We start from the raw sequence: 25,778 nt of genomic DNA, 5'->3' as shown, positions 1-25,778 counted from the left end.
TTTTAAGCTTTGAAATTTCTTCTTTGTAGAACGGGTAAGTATTAATCTGTTTTCTTTTTCTGTTTAAAAATTTCTCTTATAACAACTTAATGGTTTGACTTTTAAAAATAAAATTATTAATCCAGCTAGAATTCATTTGGTGTCTCGTATAAAATGAAGATGAAAATTTTTCTCAAATAACTAATTGTTTGAGGGCCATTAAAAAAGAACCACAACAAAACCCCCAAAAATGCCTTTCTCCCATACTAACTTGCGGTGTCCTCTTTATCATATATAGCGTACATACACTTGGCATTTAAAGATTTAAATATTTTCAACTTTGACAATTTGAATGACCCAGGAAGACCACAAATATAGTATTATAAATTGCAAAATAATTAAAAATTATACTACATGTAAAGTAATATTGAGTTTTTCTGAGTACTAATTAAATTACAAAGCATGTGGGAACAAGCTACCTAGCCCCTACATTTCAATGAAACTTGATTATTTTTCACTCATCCTAAGGCATTTTCTGGGGGAAACTTACACGCTTTAATGAGAGCAAAGGGGTACTGGGGTCCCTCCTGGCTGCTTCCCACACTTACAAGAATATTTTGTGGGAATGTCAAAATATTTATTTAAGTTTATTGCCAGGAAGTGGAGCAGTTGTTTGACTTCTGTTGGCCTCCGGAGTTATAGAAAGGATTGCTCTATTTATTGTTTATAGAGAGAACCTACATACAATCATCTGTATCTTATCTAAAACCCCGTCTTCCCAGATTAAACCAACTTCTCTCCTTAGGATCTGAAATAACTGAAGGGCATGAGGTTCAATCTGGCTGATAAAGGAACTTTCCCATACTTCCTTCCAAAAAAATATTTGTGGAATGTTCAAAACTGAATTACTCACTGAAGTTAAAAGTTGGGAGATATATTCTTCATCTTTCCCTGAGTGGAAGCTTCCTTTCTGCTTTCCTGTAGCAATCTATTTGCACAATTTCTCTAGGGATTGTGGTTTTGCAAGGTTTGTTACCCTATTTTTAAAAAACAACAAATGCTGTATCAATCTCACTCAATATTTTCGGTCTTTTTCTCCTCTTATTTCATTTTATTTTCTGCTTTTCTTTAGTTTCTACATTTTTACATTTAAACATAACTCATTATATTTATTTTAAATATTCTCAGTTTGGTCTCTAAAGCAATCATTTTTAAGGTCTTACATATTTTCACTTTTATTAACCTACATAATATGTTACTGCTCTCTCTTTTTTTTTTTTTTTTTGTATTGATGTTTAAGAATGTGGTGTGCAAAATCTAGTTTGGGGGAATTTACAGAGAATCTCTTTGTGCTTAAGTGTTTGATCAGTTTTTGTACAATATCCAAACATTTCCATTTCATTCACACTATAAATCTGTTAAACATAGCCATTTGGATTTTGTAAAAAGCAATTAAGTGACTATGCTATTTGAATTTCTCTTTTTTTTTTTTTTTGCTTGCTTGCTATGTTTCCATGACCCGGTAGTGTGATGATACTGTTTACTGCAATGGAAACCAGAATTTGTGGGTTTGAGTCCTGAATTATGTAACCTGGGACAAGTCTCTGATCTGTTAGGGAGATTAGCTTCTCTAACTGGGAAATAAGGCTGGTGAGTTCTAAAATCTCCAAGAGACTTTCCACTGGGAATGATCTATATTTTCATTACTTTTGCTCTGTATTTCTCCTAGTTTTATATTATGTATTTTACCATTTTGAAGCATGTAAATTAAATATTTATGTTTTAATTATTTATACTGATCACTTTCTAATAAGCATTTGTTTAATACTTAATGCTTAAAAAAAAAGTGTTCATAATTACCTCATTCAATCATTCCAACAATTACATTAGTTAGATATCTTTGTTCCCATATCATGGATTGGGAAGCTGAGGCTCGGAGAAGTGGCTTGCCCAAGATCCCGTAGCTGGTAACTGGCACCTACCAAACTTGAAACCATGGCTCTGGTTCGAAAACCAGTGCTCTTTGTATTGCTCTGTGTCACCTCCCTTGGATGTTTGTGGCGGAGAGTCAGACACTGCCCTCTGCACGGCTGCCTTTGGAGAAGCTGCTCAAGGGCCCCTCTACCCAAAACCATGTGACCCCTCTGCTCCCACCTGCAAAGCTTCCCGGTCAGCCTGAGCAGCTGCAATTCCAGAAGCAGCTGAACTGTCAGGAAGTCAGATAACTACCACCCTCCAACTCAAAGTCAAGCACCTGCAGAGGGGTCTCTTTCTAGATATATTAGTGTTCTTTACATAAACTTAGTGGCATAAAACAACAAAAATATATTCTCTTACAGTTCTGTAGGTCAGGTATCCAACATAGGTCTCCCTGGGCTAAAAAATCAAGGGGTTGGCCTCCTTTCCGGAGGCTCTAGGGGAGAAGCCTTTTCCAGCTTCTAGAAACTACGCACATTCCTTGTTCCCTTTCATCCATCTTCAAAGCCAACTACAGTGGATGGAGTCATCACGCACATCTCTCTGACCCTCTGCCCACAGCCTGGAGGGTCTTCCAGTCTTAAGGGCTCATGTGATTAGAGTGAGCCCACCTGGATAATCCAGGCTCATTCCCCATCCCAAGGCCCTTAACTTTAATCACATAAGGTAACATATTAACAGGTTTGGGGGATTAGGACGCCTTCTTTGGGGAAGGGCATTATTCCGTCTACCGTATTTAGGCAACAAAATCATCTCATTCTGTGTGAATGTCAAGCAACAATGCGAGCTCTCAACGGCGTGTTAGATTTTGTTAACCTTTTGCTTTTAGGACCGCAGTTGAAATCTACACCCCATCTCTGCCATCTTGGCGGCTTGCTGACCATCCAGGCCAATTCAGTAGAAGATACTCCATTCTCACCCCCAGATTGCCCTGTATTTATTCCCCCAAACTTCTTCTTCCACTGTGGACTACCCTTTTACCCTTTCCACAGTTCTCTTATTTAAAGTGAATTTCCCTACACTAAGTTTTTTTTCCACAAAATTCTCCTACAGATCTTCCTGCCTTATGTAAGCCCGGACTCTCCCTAGAAGATGCTATTTCCCCAGCAACATTCCTGGTAGAAAGTTCCTCCTTTTCCTCCTTGACTGCATGAATCCTTGGGTCCACGGCAACATCGGCATTTCCCAGCTACTTATGGCTGCCTCTGAACCATAACATTTCTGCTCCCACGCAAAAAAACAAAGTCCCCTTTCCTTTAGATTCAGGCCATCTGATTATAGATTCTCTTTCTCACCTTGTCTCCACTTTGCAAAACCCTCACCTTCTAATTCTCCCTGATGGAATTATGCCCCCAGTTGCTGTCATTTTCCTTCCTGCCCGAGGGCACAGCACACGGCTCATCACAGCTGTCTCAGCTACTGCAATTTATTTATTTACTTATTTGTTTATGCTGCCCCATGGCTTGTGGGATCTTAGTTCCCCGACCAGGGATCAAACCCGTGCCCCTTGCAGTGGAAGCGTGGAGTCTTAACCACTGGACCGCCAGGGAAGTCTCAGCTACTGCAATTTAAGGGCAACTTCAGTCATCACGTGGGCAGCAGCACCCACACAGTTGAGTAGACACGTAGCCATGAATATTACAAAAAAAAATCCATCAGAGGAAGGATGACAGAGAGGAATAGGGGCTTGCTGTATTTTTTTTTTTTTTTTTGCGGTACGCGGGCCTCTCACTGTTGTGGCCTCTCCCGTTGCGGAGCACAGCCTCCGGACACGCAGGCTCAGCAGCCATGGCTCACGAGCCTAGCTGCTCCGCGGCACATGGGATCTTCGCGGACCGGGGCACGAACCCGCGTCCCCTGCGTCGGCAGGCGCACTCTCAACCACTGCGCCACCAGGGAAGCCCGGGGCTTGCTGTTTTGTACAGGGTGATTTCTCAAGGCCTCTCTGATAAGGCAACATGTGTTTACAGAGAACTGAACGAAGCGAAGTAACAGGTCAAGCAGGTGTCCGGAAGAACAACATTCCAGCGGGGGAGAATCACACGCAAAGCCGCTGAGATAGAAGTATAGTCGGTATGTTTGAGGAGCAGCAAGAAGGTCAGTGCCGCTGGGGTAGAGCGAAGGGGAGGTGAATAAGTGATGAGGTCAGAGCAATAGCGGGGAACGAATCTGAAGCCTCTACAAGCGATAGAGTGACGTCATGAGAATGCGACTATCAGCTCCTCGGGAAGCTAACACAACTCTAAACCTGCAAGTACACGTTAGCATCGTATGAAAACCGATTACCCATGTTCAATGGGTACACTTTATTTTATGTAAATTGTATCTCAATAGAGTTGATAAAAAATTTTAAAAAGGAATAAATGTTCATGGACAGCACATAGGAGACGCTAGATAAATCCTTGATTGGAGGAGTGCATACATGAATAATTAATGAGGGGTCACCAGCTCTTGCCTGACCTGCCCACATCCCAGGATCGCACAGTTTCTAATCCGGGCGCAAAGCCTAGCCTAGGCAGCCTACATCACAGGGCAGGGGGTGGGGGGCAGCAAATATAGACTGATAGATATAGCAAGCACTGACAAAATTACTATTTATGTCAAGTCAAATTAGATGAATAAGAATACAGTGTATCTGACCAACAAAATTAGATATATATAAAACCTACAGCCAAAAAGAGAAAATTTATTCTTTTCAAATACACATAGATGTTTTGAAACTCTGACCCAGCTTTAAGACACAAAGGAGATCGCAACAAAACAACAGACCAGAAATTCTAACCATGATACACTTAAGCTAGTAATCAGCAATTAAAAGACAATTTAGAAAAATCCCTTATGTTTGGGGACTTCCTAGTAGTCCAGTGGCTAAGACTCTGTGCTCCCAATGCAGGGGGCCCGGGTTTGACCCCTGGTCAGGGAACTAGATCCCACATGCTGCAACTAAAAGAGATCCCACATGCCGCAACTAAAAACCCCACATGCACAACGAAGATCCTGCGTGCTGCAACTAAGACCCGATGCAGCCAAATAAACAAATAAATAAAATAAATGTTTTTTTAAAAATCCCTTACGTTTGGAAACTTTAAAATTCACTTAAAAAAATACCTGGATTACAGAGGAAACCAAAAATGATACCAGTGCCTGGATAGTTTATAGGCCAATTTTATGTAATTTTCCAAATATCTACATAATCTGTCTTATGTAGATATTCAGAAAAAGGAAAAAGAGGAAAAACCATACAGTTCATTCTATGAGTCTAATAAAGCAAAGTATCAATGTAAGAAAACAGTACCAAAAAAAAAAAGAAAATTCTAAGCCTCTCTTAATTTTGAACATAGATGCTGTGTGTGTGTGGGGGGGAAGGGATGGAGAGGAAGTGAGATTATGTATAAAAGGAGTGGGTGTTGTAAGATATTAACATCTAATGAATCTAGATGAGGGTATAGAAGTGCTCTGTGGGTTTGAAAATTTCTAAACTAAAAAATTAATAAGACTTCTTCTCCTTAAAAAAACACAACTCTATGGCAGTGTTACGGGTTGAATTATGTCCTCCCCAAAAGACATATTCAAGTCTGAACCCCTAGTGTCTCAGAATGTGATTTTATTTAGAAATAGGGGGTTGCAGATGTAATTAGTTAAGATGAGGTACTACTAGAGTAGGGTGGGTGCTTAATCCAGTATGACTGGTGTCCTTAGTCACACAGGGAGAAGGGCCATGTGGCCAAGGGGACAGGGACTGGAGGGATGCTGCTGCAAGCCAGCGACTGACAGCCACCACCGAAAGCTGGGAGAAACAAGGAAGGACCCTCCCCTACAGCTTTCAGAGAGACCACGGCCCTGCTGACACCTTGATTTTGGACTTCTGGCCTCAAGAATTGCGAGGCAGTAAATTTCTCTTATTTTAAACCAGCTGGTTTGTGGTACTTTGTTATGGCAGCCCCAGGAAACTAATATCGGTAAATACAATATTTAAGTGAAAATTTAGAATTGTTCCCATTAAAGTTAGGAATAAGGAAAGGATGACCTACTATCTCCACTTCAATTCAATGTTAGAGAGGAAGAGGGAAAATTGTCTATTTTCAGTTGACAGAAAATTCAAGAGAGGGACTTCCCTGGTGGTGCAGTGGTTAAGAATCCACCTGCCAATGCAGGGGACACGGGTTTGAGCCCTGGTCCAGGAAGATCCCACATGCCGAGGAGCAACTAAGCCCGTGTGCCACAACTACTGAGCCTGCGTGCCACAACTACTGAAGCCCGCACACCTAGAGGCCGTGCTCTGGAACAAGAGAAGCCACCGCGATGAGAAGCCTGCGCACCGCAATGAAGAATAGCCCCCGCTCGCTGCAGCTAGAGAAAGCCTGCGTGCAGCAACGAAGACCCATTGCAGCCAAATATTAAAAAAAAAAATTTTTTTTAAGTATCTCATTCCTATATACCAGTAATTAGAAAATGCAACAGGAAGATCCCAAATCACAATTTAAAAAACACAAGAAACCAAGATAAACAGGAATAAATCTTTGCACATGGTATCTATGGAGAAAATGACAAAACATTATTGAAAGAATGTAAAAGTAGATCTGAATAAATGTCCATGAATGGGAAGACATCATCAAAAAGATATAAATTCTCTCCCATTTTAATCTATAAACTCCACGCAATTCCAGTGAAAATCTCAATAGATTTTTTGTGGAACTTAATGGGATGATCCTCAGTTAAGACGATTTTGCAGCATGACATGGAAATATTTGACCTACAAGTTATAAAAACGTCTTATCAAGCTATCCTAATCAAGAGAGGGTGTGATTAGCCTTAGAAATACACAAATACAATAATAGAGAGAAGAGAGAAGCCAGAATTAATGCAGGAATATACAGATGTAAGTGATAGAAGTAGCACTGTAATCTATGAAGAAAGACTGCACTATTTAGTGAATGGCATGGAGATAACTGGTTAGCCATAAAGGATAAATGACGTTAGATTCTTACCTTACACCGTTCCCAGAACAATCAATTCTAGGTAGATTAATAATATAACGTAAAAAAGCAAAATTTAAAAAAATGTAGAATATCGTCATGATCATGGAATAAGGAAGAATCTCTTAAAACAAGACACAAAAATCATAAAGAAAAATATTGATAAATCTGATTTTTTTTTTTGCCTGCATTGTGTCTTCGTTGCTGCACGAGGGCTTTCTCTAGTTGCGGCGAGCGGGGGCTACTCTTCGTTGAGGTGTCCGGGCTTCTCACTGCAGTGCCTTCTCTTGTTGTGGAGCACGGGCTCTAGGCACGTGGGCTTCAGTAGTTGTGGCGCATGGGCTTAGTTGCTCCGTGGAATGTGGGATCTTCCTGGACCAGGGCTCGAACCTGTGTTCGCTGCATTGGCAGGCGGATTCTTAACCACTGTGCCACCAGCGAAGTCCTGATTGTTTTATTAAGTTAAAGCTAGTTGCTAGTATAATAAAACTCCAAAATTTGTAATGGCTCAAATGCAGTCAAAGTTTATTTCTACTCATTTAGTAGTCCAAGGCAGGCTCCTGATTGAGGGGAAGCTCTCCTCCACGGGGTCACTCAGGAACACAAGCTGATGGGATCTCTTCCATCTTCAACCCATGCCCTCCAAAGTCACTGCAGTCAGCTCCACCCTAGTCAGCCAGAAGGGGGAATAAAGTGTGGAGGCAGATAAACCAACTTCCTACAAGCCTTGGTCGGGAAATGTGGTTGAAATATAGTCACAAGGCCATTCCTACTGAAAGGAAGTCAGGAAAGCCCAGGGTAGCTCTGTGTCCACCAAGAGGAAGTGGGTTTTTTGGTGAACTTCCGTTCAACATAAGACACTATCCACAAAGATGGGAAGGTCAGCCACAGACTGGGGAGTGATATTCTCGGTGTATATAATACAGGATTCGTTATCATAAAGGCACCTCCGAATCAGTAACAAACGGACAACCCAATCGAACAATTGACAAAGGATAGGAAGAGACCCAATTCACAGAAAAATCTATAAAAAAATCTACAAAAATATGAAAAAACACTCCACGCTGCTAGTAATCGAGGAAATGCCAAGAAAATAAAGGATACCGTTTTTTGACCAAATTTGGCAAACACTAGAATGATTGGTAACAAATAATCCAGTGTCGGCTAGGCTCAGGGAGAGGGCCCTCTTACACCCTGGGATGGAACTGTGAACTGGTACCGTCTTTTGAAAGACAATTTGGCAGCATCCATCAGAATTTAAAGTAAGAATTCCGGGCTTCCCTGGTGGCGCAGTGGTTGCGAGTCCGCCTGCCGATGCAGGGGACACGGGTTCGTGCCCCGGTCCGGAAAGATCCCACATGCCGCGGAGCGGCTGGGCCCGTGAGCCATGGCCGCTGAGCCTGCGTGTCCGGAGCCTGTGCTCCGCAACGGGAGAGGCCGCAGCGGTGAGAGGCCCGCGTATCGCAAAAATAAATAAATAAATAAATAAATAAATAAAGTAAGAATTCCCTTTTGCCCAGCAGTTCCACTTTTAGCAATTTATCCCAGAGGCATAAGCATTCATTCCCACAAAGGTATATGTACAAGAATTGCCCGTACAACTTTTCTTTTGAGCAATAGTAAAAAGTAAAGATCACCAAATGACAAATGGCTAAACAAATTATGGCAATCCGTTATGGAATCCATATGGAATACCATACAATGCAGTAAAAGAAAAATTGAGGTAAGTCTCAAGTATCATCATGGGAAAAGTTCCAAAACATTAAATTGAAATTAAAAGAGTAAGTCTCAGAACAAGAGAGATAGGACGATTCCATATATTTAAAAATCCTCACATCTATGTGTGCATGTGTGTATGTGTGCACGTGTGTACATACATACACACATGTATATTAATGCATAAAACCAAAGTTCTGAAAAGATACATGCCATGCAGTTTTAGTGGTTTATGTTGCGTTTTGGACAATTAATACGTATTATCTGTGTAGTTAAATGAGAGAAGGTCTCAATCAGGCCAACATAGAAAAAAAGAATCAGATCTTGCTTTTATTTGGCCTTCTACTCAATAAGGAAATAGCCTTGCTAAAGAACAGAGACATTTCCTCAGATTGCCACATGGCCTGAGGAAAGACGCTTAAACATTACCCATCGTCTTTTGTCCTAGTGTAATATTCTGCAAACAACCCTCTGATCATTCGGGTTTCCAGGAAGCTTGAAAGTCAGAATGCTCGGATTCCCCTCGGGACTCAGTCCACTCCCCAGGAACTGCCCTTGGCGAGGATGTGGCTGCCTGGTCCAAAGCGACGCCCCCTCCCTGGGGGGCAGAGGGTGTCCTCGTCCCTGTCTGGTCCCCTTACCTGGGCCAGGTGGGACCTCTCTGCACCGCTCCTGAGTGTGCTGCTCAGACCTCCCTTCAAGAGAACCTGCCAGGGGGAGTGGGGCTGACAGCTTCCAAGGCTTTGGGATCTTCTGCAGTATACACACCAAGGCCATGCCCTCCCAGGGCTCCCAGCCAATCACTAAGCACACTGCGGGGGGGGGGGGCAGGCAGGGGATGAACAAGAGCTGGGCCACTGGGGCACCCATGCAGGACTCCTCCAATGGGCGGTCTTTGCCCTGGGGCTCCCCACCAGCCCCTGGGAGCCTTTCTGGGAGCCACGCAGCAGACTGAAGGGCTTGCAACCTTCCTTTCTTTCCCTGCCTCTTTCCACAGGTGTCAGGCCAGAAGCTTCTGGTCCACGCTTTTCCCTCTCCCCTTTATCCTTCACAGACATTTCTCCGTAAACACGCCTCCCATTTCGTCTTGGCCTCTGCCTGCCAGAGGCCCTGAACTGACACCCTCCTAGCTTCAGAGTTCCCCATAGGTCGGCAGCTGCATCACAGCCCCAACTCTCCCCATAAAGTCTTGCTTTCCGCTCCCCTTATGTGGTTCCCAAGAGCGCCCCAGTGGGTTCCCTGCATGTATTTAAAACTCCATCCCAGAGTTTGTACCTGGGGGAACTCATCCTGCGACAGGAGGCTGACATTATGACCCCTGCAAAAGAATATCCTCTATTTGAAATAACGAATTAACGTTTTGAAGCAGAATCTTCTCAGAGTCAAAAGAAGATTAAAGACTCATATGGCTGAAATATATGGAGACGTGGAGGGTCTCCACGAGGATGATTTCCATACAGACAGGAAGATCTCTGTGATGCAGACACAGGGTCATGTTCCCAACGACATGTTCATACCTGAAGCACATGATGCTCCAATCAGCCTTGCTCGAATCAGTCCCTCTCTCTTTTTGTTTCTTATTAATTTAATCTTTCCCCGAAAAATTTCCAGGTGATAGTCCAGTTTCTCTTTCAAATCATCTGGAAAAAAAGTCAACACTTGACAATTGTAAACTATAAGTACAGAAATTAAACCAATTTCCCACAATTTTCATTGATTCCTAAAAACTATGCTATTCCATAAATGTTCTAACCTTAAAAGAAAATTTTATCAGACGAACATGCATAAAATGTGAACAAAACGTGAACAAAAAGGGATTCAGCATCGAAATCAACTGCAGACATCCTTCTGTGTTTCTAGTGAAATACCTCTATTTTAATAAATCACTATTAAAATTTTAATAGAAAAAGCATGAGTTATGACTCTTTGGGGCAATTTGGCTTTATTATTAATAATCGTGCTCTTAACTCTGTAATAATTCCCAGGGAGGTTATCACACCACTCGAGTCTCAGTTTCCTCATCTGTGAGAAGGCAGACGTACCATATTCCTTGCAGGTCTGCAGTGAGAGGAAGAAATCCACGACCCAGCACAGAGCCTGGTACCTAACGGTCACTCAATACTTGGAGGTTAATATGAAGTCTCTGGTGAGATGGATACAGATGCCTCAGAGGTTTAAACTCCTAAGTCCTAGGAATCTGGATCAGGAGGCTGGGGCGCAACAGAAGCAGGTTCACTGCAGTCTCGTCAGAAGGAGGGATCTCTTTCCTTGTCTTTAAGAAGAGTGCCAGGGCCCTGCTCAGAGGCAGACTGCAGGCCGCACAGCTTTGCTTGCAGGGTAGGGGCAGTGTCTCAGCTCAGATGTCTGCAAACCCCTCCCAACATCCGGGACCCAGAGGAACTCTGTGCGGCAGACCTAGGAGTAAATAAGGCCGTTCTGGCAGTGGTCATTGCTGACATGAAGTAGAGGGTTTGGGTCCTTCAGAAGATGGTCATGTCGTTGGCTTGTAGTCGAGAGGTACCAGGACTATGAGAAAGGTGGACAGTAGCAGGTCAGCTCTGGACATGCCTCTCGTGTAACTCAATGGGGGCAGGTGTCTGGGCCCCTGACCCCTGCTATCCCAAGCTGAGGAACTCCATCAGCAGTACCAACTGCTATGAGCTAGAAAAGACTAGCTACAGTTGAAGAAAGTTCTCCTAAGGCCCACATGAAATCGTTGTGGATTAAAGCAGGGGTACATCAATCCTGAGCTTCATCAGGACACAGAACACCCCATTTCCTGTTTGAGGTTCTGTGTGGGTCCAAGACTAAGCTCCTTGGTGGGGTGGGTGAAATGACCACCAACCAGGTGACCGTGGATCCAGGAGGAGAAGCAGAGTGTCCGGTCCAGCAGTCCAACCATCCCTCAGCCATGAGCAGTGAGTCCTCTGATGCCTAAAGAACATCTGAGGAACCAGGTATGTCTCTGAACTCCTGACATAGATCTGAAAGGCTGTGGGAGGTTCCTTGGTCATCCTGGAATTGCATCTCCATGGCAGGATCCTTGTCCTTCTGGGTGAGAAGTTAGAACTCCACAGTCCAGCAAAGATCCCACCCAGCTCCCTGCTCATGGCTTTACTGGGGCCTTCCTGCCCCACACATGGCCAGATGTGTTGCTCAGGGTACCGGTCAGATAAGGAAGCTGGCCGTCCCTCCACATCCCCTCCTAGGCACAAGACCAGAAATAAACAGTACTGGACCCCTCTGATCTGTGTGGCTCTCACACAAATAATGTCATACGTGATAGTGCCTGGCCAATGAGTGGAACTCCTAAATGTAGCTGACATTAGCTTGAGTTCCCTTTCACTTTTGAGTTGACGCATCTAGTTATTTCTCCGAGGTGAACCTCCCGGGACACCTTCTTTCCTTCCTCTGCCTGTTCCTCTTCCTCCTGTTTCTCCTCCTCTTTTTCTGTCCCGGCCCATAGTGGGTCAGATTCATGGTGGATTAGGTAAACTGTTAGGAAGAAAACTCATCCAATACAGATACATTGCTTCCATGAGAAATGCACCTCACAGGGAACCTGCAGACTTCAAAGAGCTTATCCTTAATCTGGGCCCTCCTGGCTTGCCTGAGGTTTGTACAAAGTTGTAAACTAGACAGCTAATCTCAGATGCTAAATGGAGTTAATCAGATTTTCTTCTACTGTCACAGTTCCTTAAAACCAGTGAACATGGAGGAATAAGCCATTAAGTGTAGTTGGCGTGATTAGAATTCTTTCATGTAAAGTACCTAGATTGTGTCATTTCCCTGCATTAAGCCTTGGAATCGTTCCCCATTTTCTCCAAATAAAATTCAAACAATGCCTTCAAGAGGGGCTGCCTTTTTACGTTTCTGGTTTCAGGCCTACCCCCTCCCTCCTAACACTATACTCACACATAATCTACATCAAATACACAACTATTCCAAACTCACTATGTTTTCTCTTGCCTCTGGGCCTTTATAATGCCATTTCCTCTGCCTAAAATACTTTTTCCTTCCTCTCCATCGATATAAGCCCAACTCAGCCTTCAGACCTCAGTTCAGAGAGCACTTTTTTTAAAAAAATTACTTTATTGAAGTATAGTTGATTTACAATGTTGTGTTAATTTCTACTGTACAGCAAAGTGACTCAGTTATACGTATACATATTCTTTTCCATTAGGATTTATCACAGGATATTGAACATAGTTTTCTGTGCTATACGGTAGGACCTTGTTGTTTATCTATCCTATATGTAAAAGTTTGCTAGATATCACTTCTTGAACGTCATGCGTGACCTTTAAAGACCAGCTTGCCCCTACATTTGTCTCATGGAAGCACTAACCATTCCATTAGCCCAACTCCATAAGGACCGGGACCGGCTCTCACATCGCCACGAGTGCACCAAAATGCCTGCCTCAGAACCCACCGGAAAATGTTCTTTGTATAAAATAACTCAAGTGCCACAGAGATAGCGCTGCCTTCAAAGTAGGTTAGACAGATGATTAGCGTCCTGTCTTACCAAATTCACTCATGTCATCTACCAAAATAATCTCTTCAAGGATATGCTGTGGAGTGAGAGTCATGACACTGGACACTGTCCGAAACAAGGCATTAAATTCTTCATTGTGGAAACAAATGACAACGCTGGCAGTAGGTAGGTTGGATGGGTACCGTTTTTTATGACACCTGCAGGCATAAGCAAGAGGAAGAAAACGATTCATCTAAAAGCCTTAGATGTTTTGAGGACTCATTCAAACACCTTTCTTTATTCATATTTTTTCCTCTTTATTCCTTTAATCAATGATTATGATAGTAAGGTGACAGTACATTTAAAATACAAAAATTAAGATACAAAAATTTCTTTAAACTTTTTATGTTGTTCTAATATTTTCTAAATCATTCCTCCCTTCTTAATGCCAGTAATAATTGCTTTTTCCTGAGACTCTGCTTTGATAATATTAGTTCTGTTTTGAACATAGTATAAACACAAATTATTCCTATATTTTGGTTTCTATCATAAAAACGAATTAATAAGCTTATACGCACTGAAAGTTTCAAATTAACTTTACTGTTCTATCTTCAAAGAAAACCTATGTGCTGTTCTTACATTTGTGTAGTCTATTACAACAAAGAAATGTAACGGACATGGTGTAATTAGATTTCTTCCAAGGCTTTGACAAAAAATGTTTTACTATTTTTTTGTGCACTTGAGAGAAGAATAGACCCTGAATTCTAGTAATATTCGTTTTTAGCTGTTAAGTATTGTTTGGATTGCTATATTATTTGGTTGTGTTTTGAAATATTTTGGTTGTAAATGACAAACCCACTGGAACTAGCTTAAGCGTAAGAAAGAGATTCACTGTAAAAGGACCCAAATGTCCCACAGGACCTAGCCAACAGGCAGGAACCTGGAGCCTCCAAGAGCAATTCTAACCAGAGGCTTGAAAGCCACCTGGACATGCTCCATTTCTGTTCTTGTCTTTACATCTGGGAATAATTATAATGATAACAATAACTACATCAACCTACCTCATAGGTTGTGAAGTTTCAATGAATTAATATATGTAAAATGCTCAGGTCAGTGCCTTGCAGTCAGTATTCTACAAGGCTCATTACATGACTCTTATTCTCTCTCTGCAACCTGGCTTGTTTTCCCTCCTTTACTCCACAGAGTGGGAAATGCGGCTGACGCCAGTGTGTCCTACAGTCCAGCATCCAAGGAGAAACTGCTAAGACTTCCCCCTTCCCCAAAATTCACAGGACAGGATTCACTGGCTCAGTTTGGCTTAGGTGCCCATCATGGCCAGATAGTGGGGTCAAAATAGAAAGTCACTCCACGCACTGCCGCCGTGTGAAAAGGGCGCAGTGGGTAGGAAACCCCAGGGAAGGACGTGCTGGGCAGGCAGTCCCACAGGGATCCTGGACAGACTTTCAGGATATTTATGGATTGATGTCACCTTGGAAGAAGAAGACCTTGTGCTGGTTAACATTTTTATCCAAGAGTAGATGAAGATATAGAAGGCATGCTTACCGGGTGGAAATGGACTCGTGCTTCAAGGAATGAGAATATGAGATGACAGAACCAAGAAAAGACCTGAGAGGATGGGAAAAGGGGGCGAGTGCTGTAGGCTGCACGTGACCTAAAACGTCAGGTGGGAAAATGTCGCCTCACAGAAACAGATAGGATTAAAAGGCTTGCATTCCAGTAGGATCACTGTGTGACCAAAGAGCAAGTAGATGAGACACAGAGACAGAGAGGATGCCTCCAACTAGAGAGAGACGGTGGTCCAGGGTGAACTCAGGCTACTCGGATCAATCTCTAGGATTACATTCAGTCCTGGGTATATCATTTTCAGAAAACTATAAACTGAGTCCCTTCGGAGGAATGGGACAATGATATTGAAGGAGGCTGAAACCACGTCACACGTGGTTACATCCCTAAGAGAAGCCTCATGTGTATGGGTTTCTCTAAAATTAATTGATAGGGGCTTCCCTGGTGGCACAGTGGTTGAGAATCTGCCTGCCAATGCAGGGGACATGGGCTCAAGCCCTGGTCCGGGAAGATCCCACATGCCGCAGAGCAACTAAGCCCGCACGCCACAACTACCAAGCCTGTGCTCTAGAGCCTGTGAGCCACAACTACTGAGCCCGCGGGCCACAACTACTGAAGCCCGCGCACCTAGAGCCCGTGCTCCGCAACAAAAGAAGCCACAGCAATGAGAAGGCTGCGCACCGCAACGAAGAGTAGCCCCTGCTCACCGCAACTAGAGAAAGCCCACGTGCAGCAACGAAGACCCAATGAAGCCAAAAATAAAAAAAATTAAATGCTAAGAGAATAATTCACAATTCATTCTACAAGGCCAACATTACTCTATAACAAAACCAGACAAGGACAGTCAGGACAAATACAAATTCATAGCCCTCACGAACACTGATATAAAATTCCAAACAAAATTTCAGCAAATCAAATTCAATAATATATAAAAAGGATAATGCATCATGACCAAGTGGGGAATAGCCCATAAATATAACCTCTGTTTAACACTAGAAAATCAACATAATTTACCATCTTCACAAACTAAAGATACACACATCTCAATACACAGAAAAGGATGTGACACAATTCAACAGCCGCCTGGTGAAACAATTCTCAGCAAACTAGGAATAGAAGGGAACTTCCTAAACCTGAAAAAGAACATCTATGAAAAGCCTAAAGATAACATCATACTCACTGATGAAAAGCTGAGTGTTAAGAGCAAGAGCACAGCAAGGCTGCCCAATTTCACCTCTTCTGTTCAACGTTATATTAGAGGTTTTAGCCAGTGCAATAAGAAAAAGAAAAGCACGCAGACTAGAAAGGAAGAAGTAAAAGTGCATAGGTCATGCCCATCTACATAGAAAATCCAACAGAGAAATCTTTGTGATCTTGGGCTAGGCAAAAGTAAATTTAAAAATAGAATAGGGCTTCCCTGGTGGCGCAGTGGTTGAGAGTCCGCCTGCCGATGCAGGGGACACGGGTTCGGGCCCCGGTCCTGGAAGATCCCACATACCACAGAGCGGCTGGGCCCGTGAGCCATGGCCGCTGAGCCTGCGCGTCCAGAGCCTGTGCTCCGCAGCGGGAGAGGCCACAGCAGTGAGAGGCCCACGTACCGCAAAAAAAAAAAAAAAGAATAAAATTAAACAATTGAACTCTATCAAAATTAAAAACTTCTGCTTTTCCAAAGGCACTGTTAAAAGAATGAAAAAACAAGCCATAGACTAGGAAAAAATACATGTAATCATCAATATGATAAAGATCTTATACCAAAATATACTAAAAAATTCTCAAAACTCAGTAATAAGAAAACAATCCAATTTTAAAATGGGCAAAATTTAACTTCAATAAAGAAGATACACAGATAGCAAATAAACACATAAATAGATCTCAACATCATTAGACATCACGAAAATGCCAATTAAACCACAATGAGATCCGACTACACGTCTATTAGAATGGCTAAAATTCAAAATACTGGCCATACCAAGTGTTGACAAAGATGTGGAGGAATTGGAAATCTCATTCATTGCTGATGGGAATGTAAGATAGTACAACTACTTTAGGGAAACGGCAGTTTCTTTAAAAATTAAACATACACCCTAAGATCTAGCCATTCCACTTGCAAAATATTTACATAAGAGAAAAAAGAACATCTGTTATGCAAAACTTGTCTTAAGAATATTCATACCAACTTTATTTGTAATAGACAAAAACCGGAAACAATCTGTCCTATCAACAGATGAATGGATAAACAAATTGTAGCACATCCGTACAGTAGAGCGCTACTCAGCAATAAAAAGGAGCTCCTTGCGACAACATGGCTAAATTTCAAAATAATTATGCTGCATAAATTTTATTTATATAAAATTCTAGAGAAGAAAAATGAGCCTATAGCTGAGCAATCTCATTCCAGAAATCTTTACTCCATATATACTAACATGAGGGCATGAAAATATGTGTACAAGAGTGTTTATTACATCATTTTTGAAAAGTTGAAAAATTAAAAACAACCAGGATTTCTATTAATGGGGAAACTGTATATTTATACAATGGATAACTGCTCTCAAGTGTTAAAATGAATGAGGCAAATTTTATGTGTAATGCTTTGAAAAAGTTCTCCACGATATGTTGTTAAGTTAAAAAAAAACACATTATAAAATATAAAAAGTAAAGCCCATTTTCATTAAAATGATATGATTATATTGTATGCTTACTGTCTACTTATAAATATGTGTATGTGTCTATAAATTCTGGAAGGATATACACTAATATCCTGACAGTGATGATCTCTCTGTGTCAAGTGGGGGGAAAATAGTTAGGTGACACCTTATGCATTAAGACAGAAGAAAAATCCCTAGGATCATGTGTGTTTTTAGTTTCCCTTTTTATGCTTTTTTATATTTTCCAGGTTTTTCACAATTAACATTTAAAAGAAATCTGCACCTTTATTAATTACAAGAGGATAAATGGTAATTTTACTGTGCAGAAAATCTGACAGTCGTTTTAATCAAGTGATCAAATTAACTTCACCACAAGTCACTTCACCAGTAATGGGACAAAGAGACATTGTGTGCCTTTTAATACAATGTGCTGAGAAGGATATGACATTCTTTCCATGGTATTCCTATCAAAAATGCATGACCCGGATTTGATCACAAGGAAACATCAAACTCAAATTGAGGAGCATTCTACAAAATAAATGGTTAGATCTCTACAACTGTCACAGTCGTGGAAGATAAAGACTTAGGAACAGTTTCAGATGAAAGGAAACTCAGGGGACAGGAACCCTGCACACAGTCTGTAGTCCTGGGTTAGATCCTTCCAGAAAGAGGACGCTAGTGGGTTAAGTGTAAAAACTTGAATACCGTCTGTACATTCGCTAATGGTATTGTATTGTTAATTTGCTGGTTTTGTTTATTGTTCTGGTTCTGAGGGTATGGACGATGTTAACATTTGGGGAATCTAAGAAAATGCTAGGCAGGAATTCTATGAAATATTTTTGCAACAATTTTGTAAGTCTGAAATTATTTCAAAATTTAAAAGTTGAGAAATAAATGTAATTGGAAAACCAATCAACAAAAAATCTATTCTTCAAAGATTTGTATCAAGTATTTCTCTAGTTCAGTGAAAATAATAATATGAATTTTAAAGTAAGGCAAAGCTGAAATGGAGGGCTTCCCTGGTGACACAGTGGTTGAGAGTCCGCCTGCCGATGCAGGGGACACGGGTTCGTGCCCCGGTCTGGGAGGATCCCACATGCCGCGGAGCAGCTGGGCCCATGAGCCATGGTCGCTGAGCCTGCGCGTCCGGAGCCTGTGCTCCGCAACGGGAGAGGCCACAACAGTGAGAGGCCCGTGTACCGCAAAAAAAAAAAAAAAAAAAGTCCATATTTCCTAAAGCAATCTATAGGTTCAATGCAATCCCTATCAAAATTACAACGGCATTTTTCACAGAAATAGAACAAACAATACTAGAATTTGTGTGGAATTACAAAAGACCCCAAATAGTCAAAGCAATCTTGAGAAAGAAGAACAAAGCTGGAGGACTCACACTCCCTGATTTCAAACTATATTACAAAGCTATTGTAATAAAAACAGTATGGTACTGGCATAAAAAGACACATAGATCAATGGAGCAGAGTAGAAAGCCCAGAAATAAACCCACACATATATGGTCAATTAATTTACGACACAGGAGCCAAGAATATATGATGGGGAAATAACAGTCTCTTTAATAAATGGTGTTGGAAAAACTGAACAGCTGCATGCAAAAAAATGAAATTGGACCTCTATCTTACACCATACCCTCAACTTAACTAGAAATGAATTAAACAAATATAAGACCTAAAACCATAAAACTCCTGGAAGAAAAGATAGGCAGTAAGCTCCTTAACATCAGTCTTGATTTATTTGGATCTGACACCAAAAGCAAAGGCAACAAAAGCAAAAATAAATAAGTGGGACTACATCAAACTATAAAGCTTCTGCACAGCAAAGGAAACCTTCAACAAAATGAAAAGTCAACCTACTGAATGGGAGAAAATATGTGCAAATCATATATCTGATAAGGGGTTAATACCTAACATATGTAAAGAACTCATACAACTCAATATTGAAAAAAACAAACCAATCTGATTAAAAAATGGGCAGAGGATCTGAATAGACATCTTTTCCAAAGATGACATACAGATGGGCAACAGGCACATGAAAAGATGCTCAGCATCACTAATCATCAGGGAAATGCAAATCAAACCCACAATAAGATATCAATTCACACCTGTTTGAATGGCTCTTATCAAAAAGACAAGAAGTAACAAGAGTTGGTGAGGATGTGGAGAAAAGGGAACCCTTGTGTGCCTTTGGTAGGAATGTAAATTGGTGCAGCCACTATGGAAAACCAGTATGGAAGTTCCTCAAAAAATTAAAAATAGAACTGCCATATGACCCAGCAATTCCAATTCTGGGTATTTACCTAAAGAAAACAAAAGCACTAACTCAAAAAGATACATGCACCCCCCATGTTCACATTACAGCATTATTTACAAGCCAAGACATGGGAGCAACCTAAGTGTCCATGGGTGGATGAATAAAGAAAAGGTAATATATATCTATATAGCTATACTATATGTTATATATCTACATCTATATCTATATATATAATTCAGCCATAAAAAAGGAGGAAATCTTGCCATTTGCAATAACACGAATGGATCTTGAGGGCATTATGCTAGTGAAACAAGTCAGAGAAAGACAAATACCATATGCTCTCACATGTAGAATCTCAAACAAACAAAACACAACCCGCCTCCCCCCCCCCCCAAAAAAAAAACAAGCTCAAGATACAGAGAACAGATTGGTGGTCACCAGAGGCAGGGGGCGGGTGAAATGGGTGAAGGAGGTCAAAACGTACAAACTTCCAGTTATAAAATAAATGTCACAGGGATGTAATGTATAGCATGGTGACTGTAGTTAATAATACTGTATTGCATATTTGAAAGTTACTAAGAAAGATCTTAAAAGTTCTCATCACAAGAAAAAAATCTTTTTTGTATCTATGTATAGGGACCGATGTTAACTAGACTTACTGTAATGATCATTTTGCAACATATACAAATATCAAATCATTATGTTGTATATCTGAAACTATGTAATATGTAAAAAAATATATAAGGAGGAACATACATTTTATTCCTGGTGTCTGGCACATCTCTGTAGTTGCCCAAGTTTTTACTGATAATGGAATTAAATCCATATTTTGAATATCCATGAATAAGTTCTGGGTCCAAATACTTAAAATCCTTACCTGCAAGAAAAGGTATTAGTCACATAAGTATAGGTTTACTACCATCACGTTGATAAAGGACAATAACAACCATATCCTGAATTCACTCCTTTTATAACATGTCAGAGTAGTTTCCCTGGAACCGAAACTACTCCCAGATGACAAGGTTAAAATCAAAGTATTCACAGAAATCAAAGCAGATTCCTTAGCAAAGTATGAACAACAAGCTACTCTAGAGTCATTCAGTTTCTCCAGAGAAGGAAGTGCTCAGCCTCCTTGGTCCCATCATGATTTGCAACTGTCGTGTGAAATTATATTAACTGAGGGATCTAGGGAAGGTGGGAGAATGGGAGCTGAAGCCCCTCTCCCAAAACTCCGTTTGAGAGAATAATACAAGATGACAGAGGATAACCCAAACCTATCAGTCATAGCAATAAATGAAGTTGGCATAGATTTCCTGTTAAAAGATAAAAAACTCTTAGATGGTAATAAAAAACGAAATGTAACCATAAACGATAAATAAGATGAACTAACATGGTTAAAAGCGAGAGAACGGTCAAAGACTACAGGAGTCAAAATCATTTTTAAAGCATAGAATTCACGGGAAGGACAATCCAGGTCATTTATACTCACAATAAGTCACAGTAAAGGTTTAATAGTAAAGAGCTTGTAGACATCAAATAATGCTGCAACAAAATACTTAAAGAAAAATTGTTCGAAATATCAATATATGTTGCCACAAACGAACGGTAATGGAAGTTTTTCAGAACAACTCTGAATCAGACAAAAAGTTAGAAACTTGAATAACGTAATTAGTTAAGTTTCCTTAGTAGATTTTAGGTTGTGCTTTGTTTTTGAGAGAATAAACTTTCTTTTCCAATGCCCGAAGGGTGTTTTCCAAAACTGGTATAAATTCTATACTGGATATAAAGAGGATTCCCATCAAAAAGTGACCCCATTTCCCCTCGGTCTTCTTTCTTACACCTAAAAACTCCTTGGCTCTGAAAGGCGAGTGTAAGGAGGCAGGTTGCCTGGGAGCCCCAGGACAGGGGCAAGGACATGGTGGGCTCCTGATTTCTTTGTTGCCTCCCGTAAATCCCAGACAGGGGGCTGTCAAAGGCTGCAGGTGGAACCACTAATGGGCACAGACAAAACAAGCGCCAGGATAAGCCTGTTCCTCCAGCCACAGGGCCAGGAAAAAGGACAACTAACCACAGAAACCCTCTGGCAGCACCCACTCTAGTCCAATCAAGCACCAACGGGAGAACCACACCACCCCCTGTTGGCTCCAGTGGGGAGAGCAAGGAGCGCATCCACCTCTACTCCAAGGGAACAAGGGGCCGTGCTCCTCTCCCCTCAGCATAACCTAGCCTTCCATCCCCCTTCCTGGCAGAAGAAGGCAGTGTTCTGATTACCTGTCTGGATGGTGTGGGTGGGCTGAGCAGGGAGCTGGTCTTCCAGAAGCCTGCCTGGTAGAAGCAGGTGGTGCTCTGATTCTCCCTAAGGTAGTGTCTTGTCAGTGGCGTGCTGAGCCTCCAGTCCCACCTGGCAGCAGCAAGGCTTAACGACATGGTGCAAGGTGAGGCTAGTCACTACGCCATGTACCCACTGCCCCTCATATCCATGGGGGCCCGGGGAGAGCTGAACCTCCACCCTCAATGGCAGCAGGTTGTGCAAAGCAGGATAGTTGATACTCTGCTTACCCCATCTCCTGACCCTGGCATCAGGGAGGCCCACTGGGGAGCTGAACTCAGAGACAACAATGTCATGCAAATCAGCGCCCATTTCCCCAATGGGGCTGCTGAACGTCCCCTCCACCATCCACAGCGTGGCAGTGCCCACGCTCCACGGTTGCCAGGGTGGAGTCGGCAGGCCCAGAAGGAAGCAAACACACCCACCCACCTGGTCCTTGTGCTGCATCTTAACAGAGGTCGGCCTAACAAAGAAGCTTAAACAGGACCCAGAGTTTCATAATCTCCAAAATGTCCAGGATACAATCAAAAATCTCTCGTACAAAGAACCAGGGAGATCTCAAATTGAATAGGAAAAGACAATTGACAGATGTCAATACCAAGATGAATCAGAGGTCAGAATGATCTCAGATCCTAAAGCAGCCATCATAAAAATGCTCAGAAACAGAAAAAGGGGAAATCTCAGCAAAGAAATAGAAGTTATAAAAAAGAACCAAATGGAAATTATAGAACTAAAAATAACCTAATAAAAACTCGCTAGATGGGCTTAATATTAAGTAGAATAGTGGTAACAGAATCCACCTACTCTGAGCAATGGAGAAAATAGACTAAAAAAAAAAATGAAGAGAGTCTCAGGGACCTGTGAACTAACAACAAAAGAGCTAATATTCGTATTATTGGAGTCTCAGAAGGATAGGAGAGTGAGGAATGAAAAAGTACTCTTAAAAAATAATAGTAGAGGGCTTCCCTGGTGGCGCAGTGGTTGAGAGTCCGCCTGCCAATGCAGGGGACACGGGTTCGTGCCCCGGTCTGGGAAGATCCCACATGCAGCGGAGCGGCTGGGCCCGTGAGCCATGGCCGCTGAGCCTGTGCGTCCGGGGCCTGTGCTCCGCAACGGGAGAGGCCACAACAGTGAGAGGCCCGTGTACCACAAAAAAAAAAAAAAAAAAATAATAGTAGAAAAGTTCACGAATTTGGTGAAAGATGGACATCTACAGCTTCAAGAGGCTGAGGAAACTCCCAAGTAGGATACACCAAAGAAATCCATGCCACATCATAATTAAGCTTCTGAAAACTCCAGACGAAAGAAAACCCTCAAAAGCTGCAGATGGAAAGGAGGCAGTACTCACAGAGGAGAGATCTGAATGTCTGTGGATTTCTCGTCTGAATCGTGGAGGACAGAAGGAAGTGAGAAAACATTTTCGAGTGCTGAACAGAAAGAACTATCATCAGCAAAGCCTAGGTCAGCAAAAATATCCTTCGGGAATCATGAGAAAAATAAAGATACGTTCAGATGAAGAAACACTAAGAATTTGTGACTAGCAAACCCACCCTCAAAGAATCGAAAAAGAAAGTTCTGTAAACCAAAAAAGGAAAATCATAGCAGATGAAGGGTTGCAACCTCAGAAAAGAAAAAAGAACATCCAAAAGGGTAAAAAATATACTAGCCTGTGCTCGTGAGTTTCTTAAGTCTCACTCAGTGATTGGAGCAGACACTACAACACCATCTGATGTGGTGATCCATGTACACGGAGGAAATGCTGAAGACAATCGTATTTTAAAATGGAGGATGCTAATGGACTTTGCTTTTTACGCTTTACTGGAAGTGGCAAAACATTGATTCAAGGAGACCTCAGTGAGTTACATACGTATCATGTTAATACCTAGAGCAACCACGAACAGAGCTACACGAAGCAATACATTAAAAGAATACTGGAAGTAAATCAAGACGGGATTCTGACACATGTTCAGGTAACTCACAATAAGGTAAGAAAAGAGAACAGAAGAATGAGAAATGGAAGAAGCAAACAAAAAAATAATAAAATGGCTGACTTAAACCTTAACGTATGAAAAATTATATTAAATGCAAATGATCTAAATATATCAGTTAAAGACATAGACTGTCAGAGTGCATTAAAAAATATGCTCTGGGCTTCGCTGGTGGCGCAGTGGTTGAGAGTCCCCCTGCCAATGCGGGGGACACGGGTTCGTGCCCCGGTCTGGGAAGATCCCACATGCCGTGAAGCGGCTGGGCCCGTGAGCCATGGCCGCTGAGCCTGCGTGTCCGGAGCCTGTGCTCCGCAACCAGAGAGGCCACAACAGTGAGAGGCCCATGTACCGCAAAAAAAAAAAAAAAATATTCTAACAATATGCTGTCTACAAGAAACTCCCCTCGATGTGATGTAGGTGGATTGAAAGTAAAAGGATAGAAAAAGATACATCTTGCAAATAATTTTAAAAGCAGGACTAACTACATTAATGTCAGATAAAATAGACTTTAGAACAAAGAAAATTACTAGAGACAAAGAGAGACAGTATATACTGATAAAAGATCAGCCTACCAGTAATATATGATGATCCTAAATAGAAACATACCAAAAAAGAGTCTCAAAATACATGAAACAAAAACGCATAGGGTTGAAAGGAGAAACAGACAGACCCATGATTATAATTGAGCTCTTCAACACCCACTCTTAGCAGTTGTCAGAACTACTAGCCAAAAACTCAGCAAGGATACATAAGAATTGAACAATACAACCAATCAACCGGATATGACTGAGATTACATATACATAAAACACTTCCCCTAACAATACTGGAATACACATTTTTTTTCAAAGTATCCATGGAGCATTCACCAAGATAGGCCATATCCTGGATCATAAAACAAACCTCAAAAAAACCCTAAAAGAATCGGAATCATAGCGTATATTTTGTGACTACGGCGGAATCAAACTGGACGTCAATTATAGAAAGACAGAACATTATTCAAAACACTTGGAAATTAAACAGTCTATTTCCAAATAATCCAAGAAGAAAGTCTCAAAGGGAATATAAAAATACACAGAATGGAATGAAAATGAAAATTCAACATATTAAAATATGTGGGATGCAGGTAAAGCAATATTATTAAGATATTAATTCTCCCCAGACTGATCTATAGACTCAATTCAATTCCATTCAAAATACCAGCAGGCTTTTTTGTAGAAATTGACAAGCTGTTTCTAAAATATATACGGACAAGCAAAAGACCTAGAGTAACCAAAACAATTTCTAAAAAGAATGAGAATAGCGTTCAGAAACAGATCCAACAAAAATGGCCAATTGATTTTTTAAAAATAAATATATTTATTTTAGGCTGCATTGGGTCTTCTTTGCTGTGCGTGGGCTTTCTCTAGTTGGGGTGAGTGGGGGCTACTCTTGGTTGCGGTGCGCGGACTTCTCATTGCGGTGGCTTCTCTCTTTGCGGAGCATGGGCTCTAGGCGCACGGGCTTCAGTAGTTGTGGCACGCAGGCGCAGTAGTTGTGGCTCACGGGCTCTAGAGTGCAGGCGCAGTAGCCGTGGCACACGGCTTAATTGCTCCGCAGCATGTGGGATCTTCCCGGACCAGGGTTCGAATGTATGTCCCCTGCACTGGCAGGCGGATTCTTAACCAGTGTGCCACCAGGGAAGCCCTGGCCAATTTATTTTTGATAAAGGAACCAAGATGGCAAAAGGAAAGTTTTTCAACAAATGGTGTTGGATCCATATGGAAAAATGAACTATGATCCTTACCTCACAGCATCACAGAAATTAATTCAAAACGGAGTTAATGTAAAACCTAAAATTTTAAAATTT

At 41.6% G+C, this 25,778-nt stretch overlaps 1 protein-coding gene across 2 annotated transcripts in view; it reads right to left on the bottom strand.

Moving 5' to 3' along the window:
• Window positions 1-25,778, bottom strand: part of GALNTL5 (polypeptide N-acetylgalactosaminyltransferase like 5) — a 125,655-nt gene that overhangs the window by 39,776 nt on the left and 60,101 nt on the right. The window contains exons 5-7 of one of the 2 annotated variants that reach the window (XM_067747504.1): window positions 20,370-20,490; window positions 13,171-13,337; window positions 10,166-10,288 (exon numbers count right to left, since the gene is read on the bottom strand). In XM_067747504.1, coding sequence (XP_067603605.1) covers window positions 10,166-10,288; window positions 13,171-13,337; window positions 20,370-20,490 — 411 coding nt within the window. The remainder of the gene's footprint in view (window positions 1-10,165; window positions 10,289-13,170; window positions 13,338-20,369; window positions 20,491-25,778) is intronic. The other variant, XM_067747505.1, reaches the window with a different exon arrangement.

Source organism: Pseudorca crassidens, chromosome 8 (genome assembly GCF_039906515.1).
Source record: "Pseudorca crassidens isolate mPseCra1 chromosome 8, mPseCra1.hap1, whole genome shotgun sequence".
Lineage (NCBI taxonomy): Eukaryota > Metazoa > Chordata > Mammalia > Artiodactyla > Delphinidae > Pseudorca > Pseudorca crassidens.
This window is presented reverse-complemented; position numbering and strand designations above follow the sequence as displayed.